A 19,992-nucleotide genomic window follows, 5' to 3' on the forward strand; every position below is an offset into this window, starting at 1 on the left:
TTGGCCTTTGATGCACAATGCTTGCTTTACTGTGGTTTATGCCTACCACATATTAATTTGCTAAGTAGCCTAAATCCCTCAGAACTGTTGGGAGTTAACATGAGAGCATGCACAATGAACCATAAATGTAAATGCTTGTATTTTTTTTTTGACATTCTGCCTTCCAGGGTTGCTGTAAACTAATGCAGAAGCTTCAAACTTCAATTGATTCTATTTGTATTTTATAGAATCAAAACTTTAGAGTGTTGTGGATTGTTTCAACTACAAGCTCCAAAAATGAATGTAAACATCACAGCTTAAACACAGTGTGTTTATACAGTATTTATCACACAGAATCATGGAATCATAGAATGGCCTGGGTTGAAAAGGACTGCAATGATCTTCTGATTTCAACCCCGGTCCATGTGCAGGGTCTCCAACCAGCAGACCAGGCTGCCCAGAGCCACATCCAGCCTGGCCTTGAGTGCCTCCAGGGATGGGGCATCCACAACCTCCTTAGGCAACCTGTTACAGTGCATCAGCACCCTCTGTGTGGTGCACATAGAAAAGCCACGTACTTTATTCTCTTATTAAGGAGTAGCTAATGTTCCAAAGGCTCTGTTAAACCTTAATTCAAATCCTTCTTTACTGTACTTTTCAAAAATGGCACCATACTCCTACACAAGCTTCAGTCTTTAGACACCTCTAGCTAAAAAAAATACCCAAGGAATATTCTTGTGCAATCCATCATGAAAAAAAAGATGAAAACTGTCCTTGCAGCTTGAAGTACACATACATCCTTTTGGAAGCATCTGGAGATTTTAAGAGCTCTGCTTATTGCAGGATTATCCTACTGCTTGTTGTAAGGCATCTGTGAATGGTTCATCTGGAATAAGTAATATTTATGTAAAAAACAATAAAGTTGAAAGAGGGGAATCTTAGTTTGTGTAACAGATCAGAGAGCCAACAAATGTGTGGCTTAGAGTAATAGAAGAAGTTAATTTTGAGGAGAATTGTACTTCTATTACACTCCATTGCCTTAAACTTACTGGTGCTATAACATGCACTACTTACTTAACAGTCAGTTTAGGTTATCCAACATTAGGTTGGATGTCACAGGGGGAAGCTCTTTACAGAGAGAGTGGTGAAGTGCTGGAACAGCTGCCCAGAGAGGCTGTGGATGCCCCGTCCCTGGAGGTGTTCAAGGCCAGGTGGGATGGGGCCCTGGGCAGCCTGGTCTGGTATTAAATGGGGAGGTTGGTGGCCCTGCGTGTGGCAGGGGGTCAGAGATTCATGATCCTTGAGGTCCCTTCCAACCCTGGCCAGTCTGTGATTCAGTCCTTCACTGAAAATTCAGAGTCCTTCTCCTGAGGTTCTTTTCATCATACAGTTGAGCCACGGCTCCACAGACACTGCAAGAAATCTCTTCCTCCATAAAGCACAGGAAAGCATAGGACTCAGCAAAATTTTACTAAACAGCGTGTATGTAGGAATTCGTTGTTTACTTCTGAACATTTACAAGGCTCATTTACATTAAAGTAGTGGGAAGTGTGTTCTGTGATTGCAGTGGCTGTAGTTTGACCACTGGTCTCACCAAACCCTTTTGAGTGTCAATGTTTTTGGCTAATAAAGTTTCCCTCTGTGTACTTTTAAGTACTTGAAATTACTGCATTAATTGTTAAACTGCACTACATTTTTAACCTAGTGAAGGCTGCAATACCTGGTCCACGAAATACATACGTACATGTGTGGAGCCAAACACACGTATGTGTACTTTCAAGAATATTTTAAGTTACCAAACTATTTTCAGAGCTTCAGGTGCTAAAAAAGTGATAAATGAAGTCTGCACATCACAGATGGATGTTCAAGGTGTCGTTTCCCAAAAACACCTCAAGTGAGACTACTGCAGTTTGCCATTTATTTTCAAGTTTGTGCCTAGTTTCGGCTCGTGACCAGCATAGAAGTATCAGGACATACTGATTATCAAATGGCAGGATACAAAATTTTATTTAAATTATAGATATTCTTCCTACAAAAATATAGTTACACGTGTTACACCAATTATTTCCTGTAGTTAATTCAATGCACAATTCACAGAAAAGTTGTACAAGCCTCTGTACAATACCTCTTTGATTTTCAAGTTATTCACATGGTAGCTAATAAGCGATTTCCATTAAAAAATAATAAAACTAAACATACCTTTTGCTACATTAAGGCTAAAACGTGGTATGTTTGAGACCCACTTCCATATTGCTAAGTTAATCCTTTCTCTGGTGAAATGTTGTAAGTACTTGCATGAAATACTGACAGTTTTTCCTTCAGTTCTAGTTTCCCTTCAAAACTGACCAGTGTTCTTAATGCAGTTGCAAACCATGTCCTTAATATTCCCCCCATATGTTCATATATTTAGTTCTAGTGAACTAGAAATATACTGTCCTGTTTTGTCCCTGAGATTGCCTGTAATGTCAATTGCTTACAGTGATATGTAATGCTGTCCAACTGAGACAATTTTTGTACAGAACAGCTTAACAGCATTTTATGGAAGTTTCTAACATAATGAGGTTTTGCATAGCTTTTAATATTTGTTACATAAGGATTTAATAATTTTTACAAGTTTTTAACAATGATCTCCACGCTGCCAATACACAGTATTGGGTCTGGATTTTTATGTATCCTCTCAGGTTTTTTTTTGCTGTTAGATTAGTCTTCAAAACAAGCCTGTGACAAGTAACGTGTCAACAGTATACTTCTTCCAGTTCTCAGTTTTCAGACATCTTGAAAAGTACCTGAAAAAAACAACAAAAATCCAAAAGCCATAGGCCATATTTTCTAAAGTGTATTTTTTCTTACTTCCAAGTATGACTATAGCAACTGTCAGTGATTGTGTTCCACTGATAGGCTCAGACACATTCAGATATTTGGTTGAAACTTGCAGGAAAAACAACAACAAACCAACCACGTGTTCATCTGAAAATATTTGCATACAGTAATTATTAATATCCAAAATGGTGGAATCCTCTGGTTTGTCATCACCCAAATTCTAGTGGCTGTATTACAGCACTGCAAATAATGGTCAATTATTCCATTTCAGCACTTTCTCTATGAAATAAATTCTCATGCACTTAATAATTAATATAGTTCTCCACTTTTTTGACAGAGAATCCAACTCCACATTAGATAAAAACTAGTGACTATCAACTCTATGCCATAAGAGAAATTGAAATCAATCTACTAAAGCTTTTATTAACAGACATACCTCACTCAGTATTGCCCAAACAGGGGAATCAGAATGGACTAATAAACGAATAGCCAGTATTTCTCCTACTGATGGATCGATATTGCCTGCTGCAATTCCATTTTCAAAAGCCCCTAAATAAAGCATAATTACAAGTCCCTGTTAGATTAAAACGCACTTTTAAGTGAACTTATGTGTAAGTTCTACATTAAGAAATAACTCTAGAACGTGAGGGGAAAATGTTTGGAAAAGGTCAAACTATAGCCACTGAAGGGCAATGCTTATAAATAACAAGAAAGAGCTTTCCTGAGGAGTTGTTCTAGAAAGAGATACAAGGAAACACGTATCAATTCTGATACACTCCTTCATCAGCTCTACACTTTTTAACTAACCTTGTCAAACTGGCAAATGAAACAGACAAATGAAAAACACTCGTTCCATGTGTGATATTCACATCCTGTGAACTGCACGTAGAACTGTGAATTGACAGCATTTGGTTTTGGATCTTTCATTAGATTGAAACAACCAAGGGGAGGTGAGGGTAAGATACAGATTAAAGCAAACAAGAAGTGATGATGAACTGAAAATGGTTCATTAGGAAAAAACTGCAATTACGCGACAGAACAGACAGAAGAAAAGTGGAAGGAAAGCATGTCTCCCAGTGGACCATTTTTATTCACATAATGGCATTTTAGTTCAGGTAACAGTAGGCAACAAGCCTTGGCAGATACCTGGTGAATCTGCAGTTCAGTCAAGCACTGCTCTGAAGGGGAACTTTGTGTGCCAAAACGCAATGTGTTATGCTTCACCATAACCAATATGAACTCCTTTTTCTTTAGCTAAGGCTGCAAAATCCAAACCAGAAACACTTATCCTATTAAAAACCTTGCGGAGGCTGCGTTGTTCTCATTGTTGACGATTGCTATAGAGCCCTTCCGACATCAGTCGTTCTGTGATTAGATGCCTTGCCTTTGGGCACCGCAGCTACGGCCCTTCATTAATCAAAACAAAATAGGTGCAACATCTCATACTACAACACACAATAGCACAAGGGGTTCCTATCCCTTACGAGTTTCTACACTGGAAAGTTGCATTCCTTACAGAGCTAATGAAATTCTCAAGTGCAAACCATTTCATATGGAAGAAAAAATGTCTGTTTTTAAAGCAACAATGAACTATTTACCTATCTTTAAATATCCATCTTTGGTTGCAGTGTAGTTAAATTTACTTCTGTTGCCAACCAGTACTTTCCTTACAGCTTCCTGTAAGAAACAAAACAATAAAACCTCAGCAGCACTTTCTAGAACACGATCCTACAGGCCAAATATCATCCGTAAAATGAAATCATGTATTATATATTGCAGTTGGAAGTAAGAGACTTACATCAGCTGGCAACACTTCCACAGTAGTGTCATATAGTATATCACCAGGGTAATCCATATTTCCACTTCTAAAAAAGTATCTGATTTAAAAAAAAAAAAGGCATATGATTTGGAGTAACTTTAAACGTTAGGGAAATTCTAGAGAAGTAATATTTTCCTTCTCTGAAGAAACCTCTGAAATACCTTCACTTCAATTAGTTGTAGGCTAGAGAGAACAGAAACAGGCATTGAAACTTTCTGATGCGTTACCAAACCATACTAGGATATTTTCATTTTAAACAAAACAAGCATTAAAACCATTTTTCTCTGGGAAAGAGGGAATACAAGCATTCCCTCTTTTCAGTGCTCAAAGTCTGAGTCGATTCATTTTTCCACGTTTAAATAGCTAAGGAAGTTCTGTCCTTGAATTCGTTCCTATCATCCTAAGGCCTAGGTAAGTTGGGGCTTCTGGAATACAGGGACATGAAACATCTCAGAACTGCATATGCTAAATGCCAAGAGAACCCCCCCTCTTTATTGACACAGATCAGTTCAGGTGCTCTAAATAATCCACAACACTTGTTAAGGAGCAAAAGCACCGCCAAAGCCTAAAACAAGGATCTGCATATTGGGTGGCAGGATCTCTCTGAATGAGAAAAAAACATTTAAGGTGAAACTTGGTTATTCATAGAGATGTCTTAAGTTACATGTCTGGCTGTGACCAAAGCGTTTTTATAGGCAGTACAGATGTATTCAGTACAGCCAACGAAACAAATCCTGGATTTCAAATCCTCAAGTTTTAAATCCTCAGTGATCAGGCTATGCTTTATGCAAACAGTTGAACTCTGGTGATTTTGAACGGACTCAGTACCCAAACTGTATATATGCAGTCTGTCATAATCCATACCATGTAATACTCACTTTTCTACTTTTAGTGGCTTCAGAAAGGTGAAGCTGATATAGTCCCCAGCCATTGGAGATGAAGCCCAAAAATAGCCTTTTCCTTCATAAACATTTTCCAAGGTATATTGCTGGTATATTCTTAGACTTGTAGCCAGTTTTGCAGGCGGATTATTATGTGCTTTATGTAGCACACTTTTGCCAAAGTCTTTATCCTGTTGGATATAAGAAATGTAATTTCACCCCTAAAAGTGTGATGAAAACAGTGCTCCAAGTTCTTGAATTACCATGGGTAGCTATTCCAGAAAACACTTACTTTAAAAACATACAATCTTTTTTTGTGATAGAAAAAGAACATTCATTTCAGTGTTATCACTGTGATTCAATGTTATTTTGTAAACGGATCAGTAAAAGAAACTTCTTGAGCGTAGGCTATTTCGTGGTTATCTACTATGCCTTCTACCAGAACATTCAATAGCAGAGGCTACCTAAACATTTAGTCTGATCTAACACTGATCTTGTGAGCAGTCTAAATGGCACTAACAGAATGGCACCCACAATCTGGTGCTTCGCTGCTCATCCTTATCAAATACCTGGCAGATATACTTGTTTGCGCTCCAAACTCTCCATACAAATCTACTGCAATCAGTAGAATCATGCCTTTGTCCTACCAGTATACTTCTCTTATCAATAATCCTTTGCATTGGTATTGTTGACTATTAAGCCAAAACAGACCACCATAACCATTTATGTTTGTACAGCACATGAAAACTTGTGCTGCGAAGAGGGTTTCTACACATCAGGCTGCTCTGACTGATGCAGGTATTTAGACCAGAGACCAAGACTGTTTGTACAGAAGCAGTATGCCCCATCTGCAATTCAGATGCCAGAACAGTATTCTCCCCCAGAACTGTAAGCTAGCATTTCTAGGATATGGAGGTGCCACCTAATGCTGAAGGTGCAATGCTCGATACCAAACTGAGAAACAAACCAAAACACAAGCATATAACTTGGAACTATGGCAATCATTTCTTACGCTTACTTTCAAATTTTGTATCTTCCCAGACAGTGATGAATGAAATCCCATATGCTGGAAGAGAGATGGCTTAGCACGGATACGTAACTTTGCCTTTTCCTTTTCACAGTGTGCCTGGAAAAAAAAATAAAAGAGGGTGACATTTTATTTAAATAAAGGAGATGCTAGCTAACTTCCATAGGGCAATTTCATTACGTAGCTCAGTGTATGGGTTCAGGTCTTTTTTTACCTACATATACATGAGTAATCCTTAGATTACTAGACATTTTATCTCAAATACACTTTCCAGACATAAGCTCATTGTAATTCCACTTGTGGAGCAATGTAGATTTGCAGGCTCAACCACTATTAATTCAGGGATTTGTGCCCTGTATATCATCAATCACACCTCAAGCGTAAAATACACCTCAGATCGAAAATCTGCTTCTGGCAAATTTTCTTTCAACTCCTGGCCTTGCCATATGATTTTGCTTTGACCAAAACCAATCCTCTTGAGATAAACTCCACTTACATTTCTGCTTTGGCTCTTTCTGCTATGTATGAGACTATTATAATATACTGTACTAAAGTCTATGTCACATATCTATTGTTTATCCTAGAACTCCTTAAAGCCCCTAGATACTGTATTTGTATCCTTGTTTTCCAGTGTAGACAAACTTTGTGACATGACATATACCAGGGAATTAAATAACCATAACTGGTACCAGTTTCTGTGTTTCCTGCTTTTCGACTGACAGCTCATCATTTGTTTAAATGAAATTGCTGCACTCTATTCACAAAGCATCACGGTTAGATACAATGAAACATACATCTTGCAATAATTAATAAAGCATAATGAGAAGGAACAGTGCAAAGAGTTAGAATTAGTGTCCCCAAGACTCTCAGTTCTGCCTCAAAATAATTGCATGAGTTCAGAAGATCATTTAACCCCTCTACATCACAGTCTTTACATACTTAGATGTGAGAGGATAACGTGTTTACCTCTTCAATAACATACTTTCAATTCTATAAAAGAAAACACGTGGCATAAATTACATCAATGCTAGACATTATAATCCTCACTCAACTGGCTTAAACAATAAAACACACAGGGGATTTCTGGTTGTTAAAAAAGTACTAATTAAAAGTAAAAAGTAAAAAAAAAAACAACAAAAAACCAACACCTGGAAGGCTCTTAACAGAACCAAGTATTTTATGTGTGCCCACAGCAGACGTTCAGCAAGACAGTGTAAGAACACAGTACATGCTGACCCTCCCACGAGGAACAGTGTGATCAAGTAGCAACCACTCTCAGCTGCTCCAGAGTGAGAAAGTGTGAGGATTTCTGTCATCTTGCCTTTTCTTCATCTATAGGAAACTCCAGCTTTCAAATCACTTTCAGATCAATTGTATTTATACAGGAGGAACAGCAGCTGGGATCCCTCTCATTCTCCCAGCCTCCATTTTCTGTATGCACGTGAGTAGTCCTAGCTCGTTCCTAGCTTTGTTCCGTCACTGGTCATTCCTTTGCAGGGGCAGCACAAGACTAGCTTGATTCAACATTTTTATTTTTATTTTTTTGCCATGCACAGCAACTGAAATTGAAATCACCATAACGAAGTTCACTAGAAATTCAATGACAGCTTCTCTGCTTTGGTTTGGCCAGGACAGGCTCACACTGCCTGCCTTTCAGGAACATAGCATTGTTTCACATATGATTTATACACAGTATAAGGGAGAAGAGTCATTCCAGAAACGAAAGCAAAATGTTTAATTAGTAGGAGTTGAGGTCGGTACACGTGAGACACATCTAGAATGGGTGGTATTAACATAACGATGTCTTTTTTCACTCTTATCAGAGTTTAAGCAAGAGCCTAAATTAGAGGCACTTAAGGATCTAGACTGACTCTAGAGTAGGATTTCAAAGCTTAATCCTATCTGCACAAAATGGGAATAGAGACTCCTCAGTGGCATTGCTGAAGTGTAAAATCAGGTAACTTCTGCTGTCCCTAAGTTACCTCTGCTATACAGTAAAACTGAAAGCCTGTTGTTCAGCTCTCCTTAGGCTACTGTTCTGCACAACTCCCATCTGTCTCTTCTTCCTTATCAATACAAAAATACCATGTGTGCAAAGACATCATGTGGGGACTGACTACACTAATCAAACCAATCTTGAACCTTAAAAATATAATGGGAGAATTTCCAGTCATTTCTACGTGGCATAGTATTGTTGTACAGGAGAAGTGTGAGTAGCGACCAGCACCAAAGGCCAAAGAATGCAGAAGGACATCATACTTAACATATCATCAAATTCACCTGTCATGCTATAAGTGCTATCCTTTGCAATTCAACCAACACAACTGTTTCTTTCATTTTCAGTGAACAGTATAATATCATCCTTTCAGTCTACGCATTTCCCTCTGTTTTGTCTCGTTTTCAGGCAAAGAATCAAGTTTTTTCCCAGGCAATTAAAAATTACAAGTAAAACACTTATGCTCTGATGCTGGAGAGAAAGGAAATTTTATGCAAAATTCAGAACTGCATTTTTAAGATTGTATGCTGCGCTGACTTGTGAAAACATCAGAAGTGATGTCATTGGAAAGTTATGAGAAATGACAGTCCTGTATTCAATGTCACATATTCAAAATCGTCTTTGATGTTGCAGGGTTGTCTAAGTGAGCAGCTGCAGCAGATAGGAGTTTGCACTGGCCGTATTCTGACCTGACAGATGTCAAACAACTCTGACATGAAAATCTAAATTTCTATAAGTCATCCTCTTCCTACGCCCTAGTGGGCTCCAGCACAGTGCCATACTATGCAGACCTGTATCAGCTCTTGTACTGAGAGGTTTTCATGCTGCTTCTGGAAGCTAAATAGTGTCGTGACAGAGACTGAGTATTACTTCCGTTCATAAACGCATAGACATACTTACTGCATCCTTTTCTGGATTGCACACTTTGACCCACAGCAGGTGGTCCAGAAGCCAGTCTATGGGCTTATCTTTATAGAACATCAGAAAAAACTCTACTATAAGTGGCAAGTCTTCTGATTTAAACAACTTTCCTGAAAGCAAGACAAGTTGGATATTTCAGTATTTTTATTGCTGCACAGTAAGCATTCAACAGCTTCATGTTCTGGAGTACCCATGGCCTTCAACACACAGACACAATCCTGATGTTCAATGGGAGTTTTACATAGGCTTCTGCTTTGGAACTTAACTCCATCCCATGCATGAAGACATTCTCACACAGTCAACCAGGTGAGTAGACAAGCATGCACTTATATCCTGGTTCCAACATAAATCTGCCAGTCGTTTCTATCCGTGTTTCAGATGAAAAAGTCTGAGCAACCTCTCAAATCGTTAGGCATGCGATTTCAATGGCAATTATATACTGACTATATTTAGGTTAAGACCTAAATAAAAGCCTTTAAAACTCTATCAATATTCATTTAGTATTCTTGCTGCTTTTATTAGCAGATTTTGTTAGATTTCCTTGTTTGACCTAACACTTACAGGTGTTATCACAAGTAAATCGTGTTGTAACCTAAGAAAAAAAAATGTAAAAGGGAACTTACTATTATAAAAATACAAATACAAAAAAGAAAAAAAAAATTTAGCACAATATGGGCTGCATGTTCTGCTCCACAAAGGAAAGAAAATAGATGTTTTACAGACTGCAAATTCCATTTGTGAAAAGAAAGCTGAAGGAGCACACAGTGCCCTGATACAGAACAAACTGCTTCTTACAGGAACCCAACAACTAGACTGTGCTGCATTAGAAAGACAGAGGCAATGAGCACAGAAAGTAAAAGGCTTCCAGTGGAAGCTTTCCTGAAGAGACAGTTAAGTTCTGATATACAAGTCCTGCCATATAAGAAACATAATTCTGAATGACATCTGCTTGAACAAACTGACAACTGCTGAGGCCTTAATACTTACCAATAAATCCAAGCTGGGAGAACTCAAGAACCATCCACTCTTGGGACTGTTCAGCAGCAAAGTTTTCTATGCTTCGAATGTAATCAGGTTTGGCTACAATATCATCCTCCAGCTGGGAGAAACAAAAAGAACAAAGCCAATTGATGGTTTTATTGCTTGCAGAGGTGGTGGTGGAGTTGCCCCATGTGAGTGATAATCACACGATGACTGGCTGCTGCACAGGCTGTAGCGAAGCTGTGCCATACTGCAGTGGATTGCTGTTTTGCTTCCACATATCACTGTTTTGGTATCATTCATTAAATACTTACTTCCCATGAATGCTTCTCTTTCACTTAGGAAAAAAAAAAACACCAAACAACCTTAACACAAAAAGATAGAGGTTAAGGAAAACAACAAGGAGTTTGTATCAAAGTTGTACAAGCAGTGTAAGTAAACTGTTTGGGAAGAAAAGCTTTTAAAGCAGATGGCCTGCAGCTTGACAGATTAGCCCAGGAAGACTCTGTTATATCTAAAAGGTGAGGGAGAAGCGGGGACACTTATTGACATGCTAGTGCAACACATTTCAGGGAGTACATTCTTCATCATGGAAGAAGGAACCTGCAGTAAAACAGCAGAAATACAGAGAACTTTCAACACGTTGTGAGGGCTGAAACCAAACACAGCAGCAAAGCCAACTAAAGACATAGACAAGACATTGACATAGAGATTTTGGAAAGGGTCCAGAGGAGGGCGACTAAGATGATCAGGGGGCTGGAGCACCTCCCCTATGAGGACAGGCTGAGGGAGTTGGGCTTGTTCAGCCTGGAGAAGAGAAGGCTGCGGGGTGACCTCATTGCAGCCTATCAATACCTGAAGGGAACCTACACCCAGGAGGGGAGTAAACTCTTCAAAAGGGCTGACAATAGCAGGACTAGGGGAAATGGATCCAAGTTGAAGGAGGGAAGATTTAGGTTGGATGTTAGGGGGAAGTTCTTTACTAGGAGAGTGGTTAGGCCCTGGAACGGGCTGCCCAGGGAGGTTGTGGATGCCCCGTCCTTGGACGTGTTTAAGGCCAGGTTGGATGGGGTCCTGGGCAACCTGATCTGAATGTGTATGTTTGGTGGCCCTGCCAGGCAGAGGGGTTGGAACTACATGATCCTTGAGGTCCCTTCCAACCCGGGTGATTCTGTGATTCTGTAAAGGACAGACAAAAAAGGAAAATGGTACCCATCAAGGAAATGGGAAAAGACTTGGCAGTTTTTGCACTGTTTTCAGAGAAGAATGGGAGATCTGAAAAATAGAAGCTGTGCCAGTTACTAAATCTGCAGATAATGACTCTGAACAAAGAGTTTAGAGGCAAAAAAAAATAAAGGAATGTAAAAAATAATTTAGGAGAAAGTAAATCAGGAGTTGAATGTGGTATGAATGAGAAAAACACGGGAAGAGAAGTCAAAGCCTTCAGGAAAATATTGTTATAGTGCAGCATATCGATACAATTCATTTCGTCTAACTGCTGTACTTTATTGCTTCTGGTGTTCCTCTGATAGCATTCGAATCTGGTTAACGGAGCTAAATTGGTAGAAAATGAATGCTATGGGGAATAAATGGTTTCCTGCTGGTTTTGCACATTCAAAAAATCTAGCAACAGTAGCCTAAGGGAGCAGGTCCACAGCTTTAAGCTGAATTTGGTCATTAGAAGTATACAAGTGTAAGGCTGGGGAGGGAGAAATGGGTCACCAACAGTGCAAAAAGGAGGAAGTAGAACAAAATTGAAAGACAAGATGAAGAGATCTGCTTTGATCCTGCCAGCTTATGCTGACGGTAAGTTACAAAAATACAGAAGAACTGAGGTCAAAGTTAACTGTTAATAACAAGATCTGAGGTGGAGTTAAGGAGACAGTAATATGGAAGAGAAAACAACAACACAAAAAAAACCAAACCAACCAAACCCAAACCACCACTAACACTAAATGTAAAGGGAGCAGAGCAGGGAATCAAAGAGAGTTTCAGAGAATCCTCAAAGACAAATTGAGTGAACACAAATAAGTAAAAGGCAGAGACAAGTATCTCAAAAATACCTTCATATCTCACAAAAACCTCCATACTGAGAAACACCAGAAGAAAACATACAGAATAAAAATATAGAGGCTGGAATGCAAAGTGGTTGTGAATGTAGCTTTGACTAGGGAGAGGTCTGAAACGGCCTCTTCCAGAGCTGACAGTTGACAGGGATCATTAGACAATATCATTCGATCTCCTATGTAGCACATGCTAAAAAAAGTAAATTAACTGTAATTTATCTGAGCCCATGATTTGTGTTCCACTAAGCATACCTTCTTGAAGAGCGTTTGCCATTGCGTAGGGATTTCAGTATCTGTTATTCTTTACAGTAATTCTGTAAAGAATTACTTTCTACGCAATTACCTTTAATAGACTGCATCTACATTCTACTTCGGACTTTTCTGGTTTCAGCTTACAGCCACTTGTTCTTCACATGCTCTTATCTGCAAAAGGAAGCTATAAAGTGGCAATACAGAGCTTGATCAGGAAGTTGGAGATAAAAACTGTCTAGTTCATTTTGCCCAGTTGCCATCCAAGAGCTGCCTAAGAGAAGATAGAAATAAGAAGCAACAAGAGCTGTAGCGTATAAGGGCAGTGCAGGCATCTGACAGGAATGCATCTTCCTTTCTAAATTATACTACTGTATTTTTCTGTTTGAATCACTGCTCAGCAAATCTGAAGATTGCTACGCTGAAAAATCTCACTCTCTCATTTTGTACAGAAATAGTTGATTTATTAAAATCCTGGGTTTTTAGTATGAAGAAAATGTCAGATAAAAATACACTTTCATGAAAGTTACTCAACTTAAAGCTCTACAAAATAGGAGGCTAGACAACAGCCTACATATCTCTGTATGTCGTATGTAAAGACACAATGCAGCTCCCCAGTCTCCCTGAGGAAAACCTTATGAAGCAAAACAAACAAACAGACAAACACCTTAGCAATAATTCAATTAACTGAGTCCCAAGTTTATAACAGATTTTAACTAGGGATTCTAATTGTTCTAATGTTTTATGTTTGCTCACGCGAATGTTGATAGAAAACACTTCCCTACAATTGCTGCAAAAATGCTTTCATATGTAAGATGTTTCAGAATGAACTCAGTCTACAGGAACACAAAGAACAAATACATCTCCTCACAACTAGTCCTGGATTTGGATGCCTGATTTTTAGCTAGGCTAAAATCCCATGAACTTGGCTGTGATATTATTTCAGTGTCTCAACTGGCCCTGGTAAATTCCAGGAAATACAGTGAAAACCATTACTTCAAAATGTTCTTATTAAGAAAACGTCAGCATAATTTCACTACAATCAAACCAAGTAAGTCTTCATCTGAACTTTCTGGGTTGAAAACTCGCTTCTCAGAACTGCCACCATTCCTGTTGTTCCTGTGTTCTTTTTTTTTTTTTTTATCTCATGGTTCTACAAAAGCTGCCTAAGTCACAGCAGTGTTCTACAGCTTTGGCACTGTGGAACGCAGATCCAGGATGATGGCTAAACCTAAGTGCATGCATGGGGAACGTATGAATGCATGGGGATCTTATAATCTAACACTAAATCATCTGATGAATTAAGGATTCATACAAACCTGCCGCATAACCTTGTCACTGGTGTCTCTACACCGCAATATTTCCTTATCTGGAAAAGTCATCTAAGGTCTTTCGGTTCTTCATGATCTGGGCTATAACCTGGACTTATTACCATTATTCTGCACCAAATGAAAATACTCTCAACTCTGACTCTCTTCACCTAATGCTTCAGATACCTTATCATCACATGTCATGGAGGTACAAAGGGATTTAAGGAAATAATGAAACACGTAGCTGCAAGATACGTATGCAAACACAGAAATATATAGATGTTTCTAAAGAACACAAAAAAAACACAGGAAACAACATTTTTATTGAAGACTTAGGAAACAAGAAGTCAAAAGTTAATAATCAATAGAGATGTGTTGTAGCTGCTTAATGATCATGTGAACATACCTGTAAATAAAATGTTCCCTTAGGTTGAGCATACAGCATTAAAAAGCTATAATCCAAATTCTGTTTCGTTCTCCACCTAAATATAAGCAGTACATTCTGAAAATCCTCTTGGGTCATTTCCAAAAGTTACTTGTATAGTAAAAGCATTAGAGCAATAAAATCATAAGGTTGAGTATTCTAACTCATTGATAAGTGAACAAGAAGAAATCAAGTAGTATTTTTGGTCTAAAAATTTTCTTTTAATTGGTGTGGATCAGCAAATAATTTGAATTCCCCATAGAAGTTGATGTTAACTAAGCAAAACATTCAAATCTGTATCAAGTCATCCTGAAAATAAACGTTCTAGATGTTTAACCAGTAGGTTCATTTCAAATGACTTAAGGAGCCTATTCACTGCATTATGAACAGTAGAGGTCAATACACAGTTACTATTTAAAGATCATTCACAATATTATAAAACTGAGTGCTTTTACTGATCGAGAATAGAGAAGCAGGTAGGCAAAATTTTTTGATTCTGAAAAAACAAAAAAAATACATTTTCTGATTTAAATGCAAACACAGATTTTTCTCTGTGAAGTACAGCATCTCATTTCACCAAGGGAAGAAGCTGGTACTCAATATTCAGTGCCAAGTATCAGTACATAGAACAATTAACACCGAAGTGCACTCCCAGTGTACCTGATTCAAAACTAGTCATACCTGAAACTTAAGTACATAAGAATGCTTATGCTCTGGAAAACAAAAGGTTTATCTATAAATCCCTTACACTTGTTGAGTTCAATCAACTCTAAACTCTAAGCACTGCACACCTCTTGTTTAAGTAGCTCTTAGGCACCCTACTGCTTTTACGCATAAATTACAGTTATTGTTGGTCAAAAGAAAATTATTTTCCTCCAGTTGATCAATTTTGTTAGGTTATAATCCCAGCTTTAGTGAATTTGAACGAACTCCCCAGAAGTTAAATCATTAACAGTACTAAGAAACGTCCATCATCGCAACTTAGGTCATTAATTAAACCCACACTTATTGTTACTAGTTATTAAAGGAGGCACACGGGCTTTTCTTTGTGCATTCTCAGATCCTCTCCCTTGTTTGTTTTTCCTTTATCAATTGATTATCTAGCCTATCATCTCTTGGAATTATCAGCTTTAAAACCTACGGGATGCCCAGAGACAGGACACAAAGGAGAAGCCCTGGCTGTCACTATGGAGCCCAGGTACAGCATTAGCTCTTAACAAGAACTCCTTCTATAATGTTTCAAATAAATAAATAAGTACATAAATTGAGGGGGTTAAGGAGGGGGGAAGAGTACACTTGAGGTCCATTAGCTCTGAAATACAAAAACCATATCACCTCAAACAACACTGACTTGAATAGTTTCCCATTTCATACTCATAGAAAAGAGCACTTAGGTTTTATTGAAGCTGTCTTACCTTACTCTGTCCTCCGAATCCCCAAATGTTTTCTTCACGTTGGAAAGATCTGGATAATAAGAAGCAGGAGGAGAAATAATCTCTAGGACTCCAGACTGCACCTCTCTGGGGAAGCTATGAAGAAAAGTTTAGAGAGACTCCATTTTTCAAAAAAATTTTTGTCTGTAACCACACACAGTGGCTCCCAAAAATTCCATCTGCATCTCCAGAAGTGGAATTCACAAGTCTAGCAAAGAACATAATCACACATATTGCCAAGTAGGGGCATTAGGAACCAAGATGAGATCCTTGACAACCATTAGAACATGCAGTACAGTATCTCTTTCAAGTAACAGAAAACATGAAAGAAAATACTGAATTGAAAAACATATAAAAATGTAGCAGTAATTAACAACAAAATTAACTATCTAGAATTACAGCAACTGTGCAAGAACTACCATGTTCGTTACTCTTCCTCAATCTACTTTTACATCCCAACTGAAATGACACTGTCTTTTATGGAGGTCTGGCATGGAGGTTTAGGTCTCAGCTCTGTTCTTCATCTTACAAGTCACTGAAAAAGCATTTATCATCTCCTGCTTTCTTTCAGATAACTGCAGTTCAGGGCTTTCAGCCTTACCTGTGTTGTGACCGTTAGCTACGCTACACCGCTTCTTAGAAAGCCCCTTTCATCAGACCAAATGAATCTACCAATGAATGCGTTCTTCTACGCCAGCACTGCTTTCTAGTAGTGTTTGTCTCAAGCTGCTCTAAGGTTTTTCACAGCTGTAAATGTCTATGTGAAAGAACGCAAAGCAAAACTGCACTAGGATCCAAGCCTTCTTTTGTTAATGCTAATGTTAATTTTGCATGGCTAAGAAAATCTGTCTCATGTTACCCATCATTTACTAGTGCTTCACATCATGTTATAATCTGATTGCTGCCCCAAATCCACTGCCTTCATGAAATAGGGGCTAACAAGGAAACAAAATCACCAGAAAATATGATAAACATCAGGACTGTAGGGCTATGAAGTCAGGGGGGACTGAATACATGTAGCCCCAAGTGGTTACAAGTGCATCATTATGTTTACAGAGAAAAGACTTAGGTTCAAGTAAATATTTGTCGAGAGACTTGAGCTGAGACCTCATTTGATTATTTAAAGCATATTTATGAACATAAAAAGGAAAATAAACTAATATATATCCTTGTGCTCTGAATTTATGATACACGTACTAAGACTGCACCTTTGTCTCATTTCTTAGCAGTTCCATTTCAGCATGGTAGTACTATAATTTACTGCTGAAATGCTCTAATTCTTCCCATAAGAACTCACAACTTGCCTATCAGCTGCTGAATGTCGCACTGCACAGGACTTACCCGGTTTTAATACTTTCTGCAACACCGTTAACATATTCTGCATTCACCTAAAGAAAAGAGGAGGGCTTTCATTTCAAGTCACTCATTTTTGCATTAAGCATTAAGCAACATTTTGAAGGAAATACTTACATGAAAGCACTTCATTTCTACTCTCTAATGTATTTCATTAGAAATGAGAGCAATGTGTTACAGTTGTATTTCCACTACAGGGCAGTATGACATTTTGTTTGTTCATTACTTCTGCAAACAGCCAAGCTATTTTCTGCAGAAACTGCTCTACAGCTTTCACTCACACCAGAAAAGAACAGCTGTATAACTGTCACTAAAAGGAATTATTTGGGATCAATCATCCAAATATCATAAAAAAGGCCTGTGGCTGTTGAGAAAAGTTGCCTAAGTAAGATTTTATAAAGCTAACAACGCTTCAAATGTTTATTTAGTTTCTTCTTTGTATAACAAACTTATGGCTCTTAGTCTGAAAACTTTGAGGATATGCTGGTTTGGTGCTCCTATTTCATGAAATTAACAGTTCTGGTATGGAAAACACATCTGTTAAATATGAGGCTGCTCCAAAAGTAGTGCCTCCCATTTTATTATGTTGGCCCATGGCATCAAGGACAGATGTTAGTGGTATGGCAGTAGAGCCATTACATGTTGTTGCTGTGCAACAGATGGCAGTAGAGAGGCGCTCTGACAAAACAGTGTCTGATACAGAAGGACGTATGAACCAAAAGGATGCTACTGAACTCCCCCGTAAGGAAAAAACTGCACATGCATCCGTGCCTGCTGAACGTTTATGGAAACCAAACAGAAGACGATGGTGGGTGGTGCGTTCTCAGCAGTGGCGACAGCGGGTTGCCTCCACTGGTGCAGATTTTATGAGAATGCATAGCTAATGGTGGGCTCTATGCTGAAAATCAGGGTTTTGTAGCTGAGAGTTTTCTCCATCAAACAGTGGTATTGAATTCTTTGTATCTGTTGAAGTTTCCATGGAAATAAATAGGAGGCATTACTTTTGGAGTGACCAACGTACATTATGTAGTGCCGAATTTAATGAATGTGTTCCCAAAGGCCATACAATACCTGTCTTAGCAGTTAAGATAATTTTTTTTTCTGTAATACAGAAATGATCATTACCGGCTATACAACAAAACTGTAGTAAGAAGGGGAAAAAAAATGTGATAAGAAAAAAAACAACAACACACACCAGCACTTGCAGGCAGTAAATTACTCTGAGTTAATCCAGGCATGTAAACATTCATCTTGATCTTTGGAAGCTTTGTGGGAATAAGGAAGGTGTGCATTCGTGATCAATGAACACACCTGCCCTTCTCCTATAAGTACATGTTCTTATCACCTCTCATATCAGTACAGTTCACCTACTGAGATTTACTGCATGGCTTAAAAACGAAAGTTGCATGAACCTGACTTTGGGGATGAGAGAAAGGGGAGAGACTGACTCTTGCAGCAGCAGTTTCATCTTCAATAAGCTGAACTGGACTGTTAGTAAAACCTAAGCTACTGTTTGTTAAAAAAAAAGCACTTTTACAACTGTCCACAGAGACAAACTGTATAATTTCAGAAGTTAACTCTTAAAAAAAACCAAATAACTCTCTGAAGGACTGTAATAGAAGGTTTATCTAAATGGCAGTTCAGATTTATCTCAAGTGTAGACTGCAGGGCAATTTCTGTTGACAGTATTACAGTAGTTAAAGCTATTGTAAATTGTTACTCAACTGAAAAATAAACTTTAACTCTTAATGAGTATCCATGTATTCACTGAGAAGATGTTAATTATGAATACATTCAGTTCATTTGAGAAATGTAATGTCTTCTATGGAGGGACAAAGAACTATTAAGAATAACTTTCGAGTAACTGCAGCCTTTCACCTGCTGGCAAACATCAACAGATCTCTATTTCCTTCCTCTGTGCTCAAGACAAATTGAAATGAAAAAGCAAATCACTTGCCACTAGTACTTTACCTTGAGAACTGTTCACTTTTCCAAATCTGGAATATTCTTGTTTCTGAACAATTTAAAACAACTTTTTTTTAACAAAAAAGTCTCCAACGTGCTAAGGTATATGCTAAGGTATATATATATATATGATGTCAAAACAGAAGATAAATAAGCTGTGTTTTTTTGTTATACAGAATAAATGTACTATCTTCATGTGGAATCGTCTTGTGAAGAACTTGCTTTTCATACTTTCAGTAGCCTACAATTTTCCAATAAAACAATAAGTTTGTATGATTTTTATACCAAACTTGATTGCATCAGCTGCGTTTATAAATGTAATATGAGCATTTTTCCCCCTTCAGACATCTGAGTTACAGTATTATCCACATATGAAGACTGCCTCGTCCAGCACTGAAGAAATCCTTCACAAAGCTGAAGGCGCTACTTAGCAACACTTTCTACACTTTCATACTAACACAAGAATTTCCATGTTGTCTTTCTATTAGCACCCTGAAGCTTCTCACACAAACTTACCTCCGCTACAAAGATGATGATTACACAGTCATTCTTCTGCTTTTCAGAAAGTCCATGCAATAGGGAACGAAGCGTGCTCATCAGGTAACTTTGTTTTTCCCTTTTCACAGTAGGAACACCCATCACCAGTGAGACTGCAAAGACAGAAATGAAAAGTCAAGGCATCTTATGTTGAGTGACCGTAAATTCCATTTTAATTCTGGTTTAGATAACTTCGGGTCATCTGAATGGAACTATAATGTTAGAAGATAA

The 19,992-nt window shown here is 38.2% G+C and overlaps 1 protein-coding gene across 5 annotated transcripts in view; it reads right to left on the bottom strand.

The window, feature by feature from the left end:
- Nucleotides 1-1,959: 1,959 nt before the first annotated feature.
- Nucleotides 1,960-19,992, bottom strand: part of MGAT4D (MGAT4 family member D) — a 41,178-nt gene continuing 23,145 nt past the window's right edge. For all 5 annotated transcript variants that reach the window (XM_042871408.1, XM_042871409.1, XM_042871407.1 and 2 more), the window contains 12 exons: nucleotides 19,741-19,874; nucleotides 17,248-17,294; nucleotides 15,889-16,002; nucleotides 14,456-14,531; nucleotides 10,431-10,542; nucleotides 9,423-9,553; nucleotides 6,518-6,625; nucleotides 5,497-5,690; nucleotides 4,598-4,676; nucleotides 4,398-4,476; nucleotides 3,236-3,348; nucleotides 1,960-2,765 (listed from right to left, as the gene is read on the bottom strand). In XM_042871408.1, coding sequence (XP_042727342.1) covers nucleotides 2,739-2,765; nucleotides 3,236-3,348; nucleotides 4,398-4,476; nucleotides 4,598-4,676; nucleotides 5,497-5,690; nucleotides 6,518-6,625; nucleotides 9,423-9,553; nucleotides 10,431-10,542; nucleotides 14,456-14,531; nucleotides 15,889-16,002; nucleotides 17,248-17,294; nucleotides 19,741-19,874 — 1,214 coding nt within the window. In that variant the 3' untranslated portion in view covers nucleotides 1,960-2,738. The remainder of the gene's footprint in view (nucleotides 2,766-3,235; nucleotides 3,349-4,397; nucleotides 4,477-4,597; nucleotides 4,677-5,496; nucleotides 5,691-6,517; nucleotides 6,626-9,422; nucleotides 9,554-10,430; nucleotides 10,543-14,455; nucleotides 14,532-15,888; nucleotides 16,003-17,247; nucleotides 17,295-19,740; nucleotides 19,875-19,992) is intronic.

This window comes from Lagopus leucura, unplaced genomic scaffold (assembly GCF_019238085.1).
Source record: "Lagopus leucura isolate 7727_CA_CO unplaced genomic scaffold, USGS_WTPT01 Super-Scaffold_100004, whole genome shotgun sequence".
Lineage (NCBI taxonomy): Eukaryota > Metazoa > Chordata > Aves > Galliformes > Phasianidae > Lagopus > Lagopus leucura.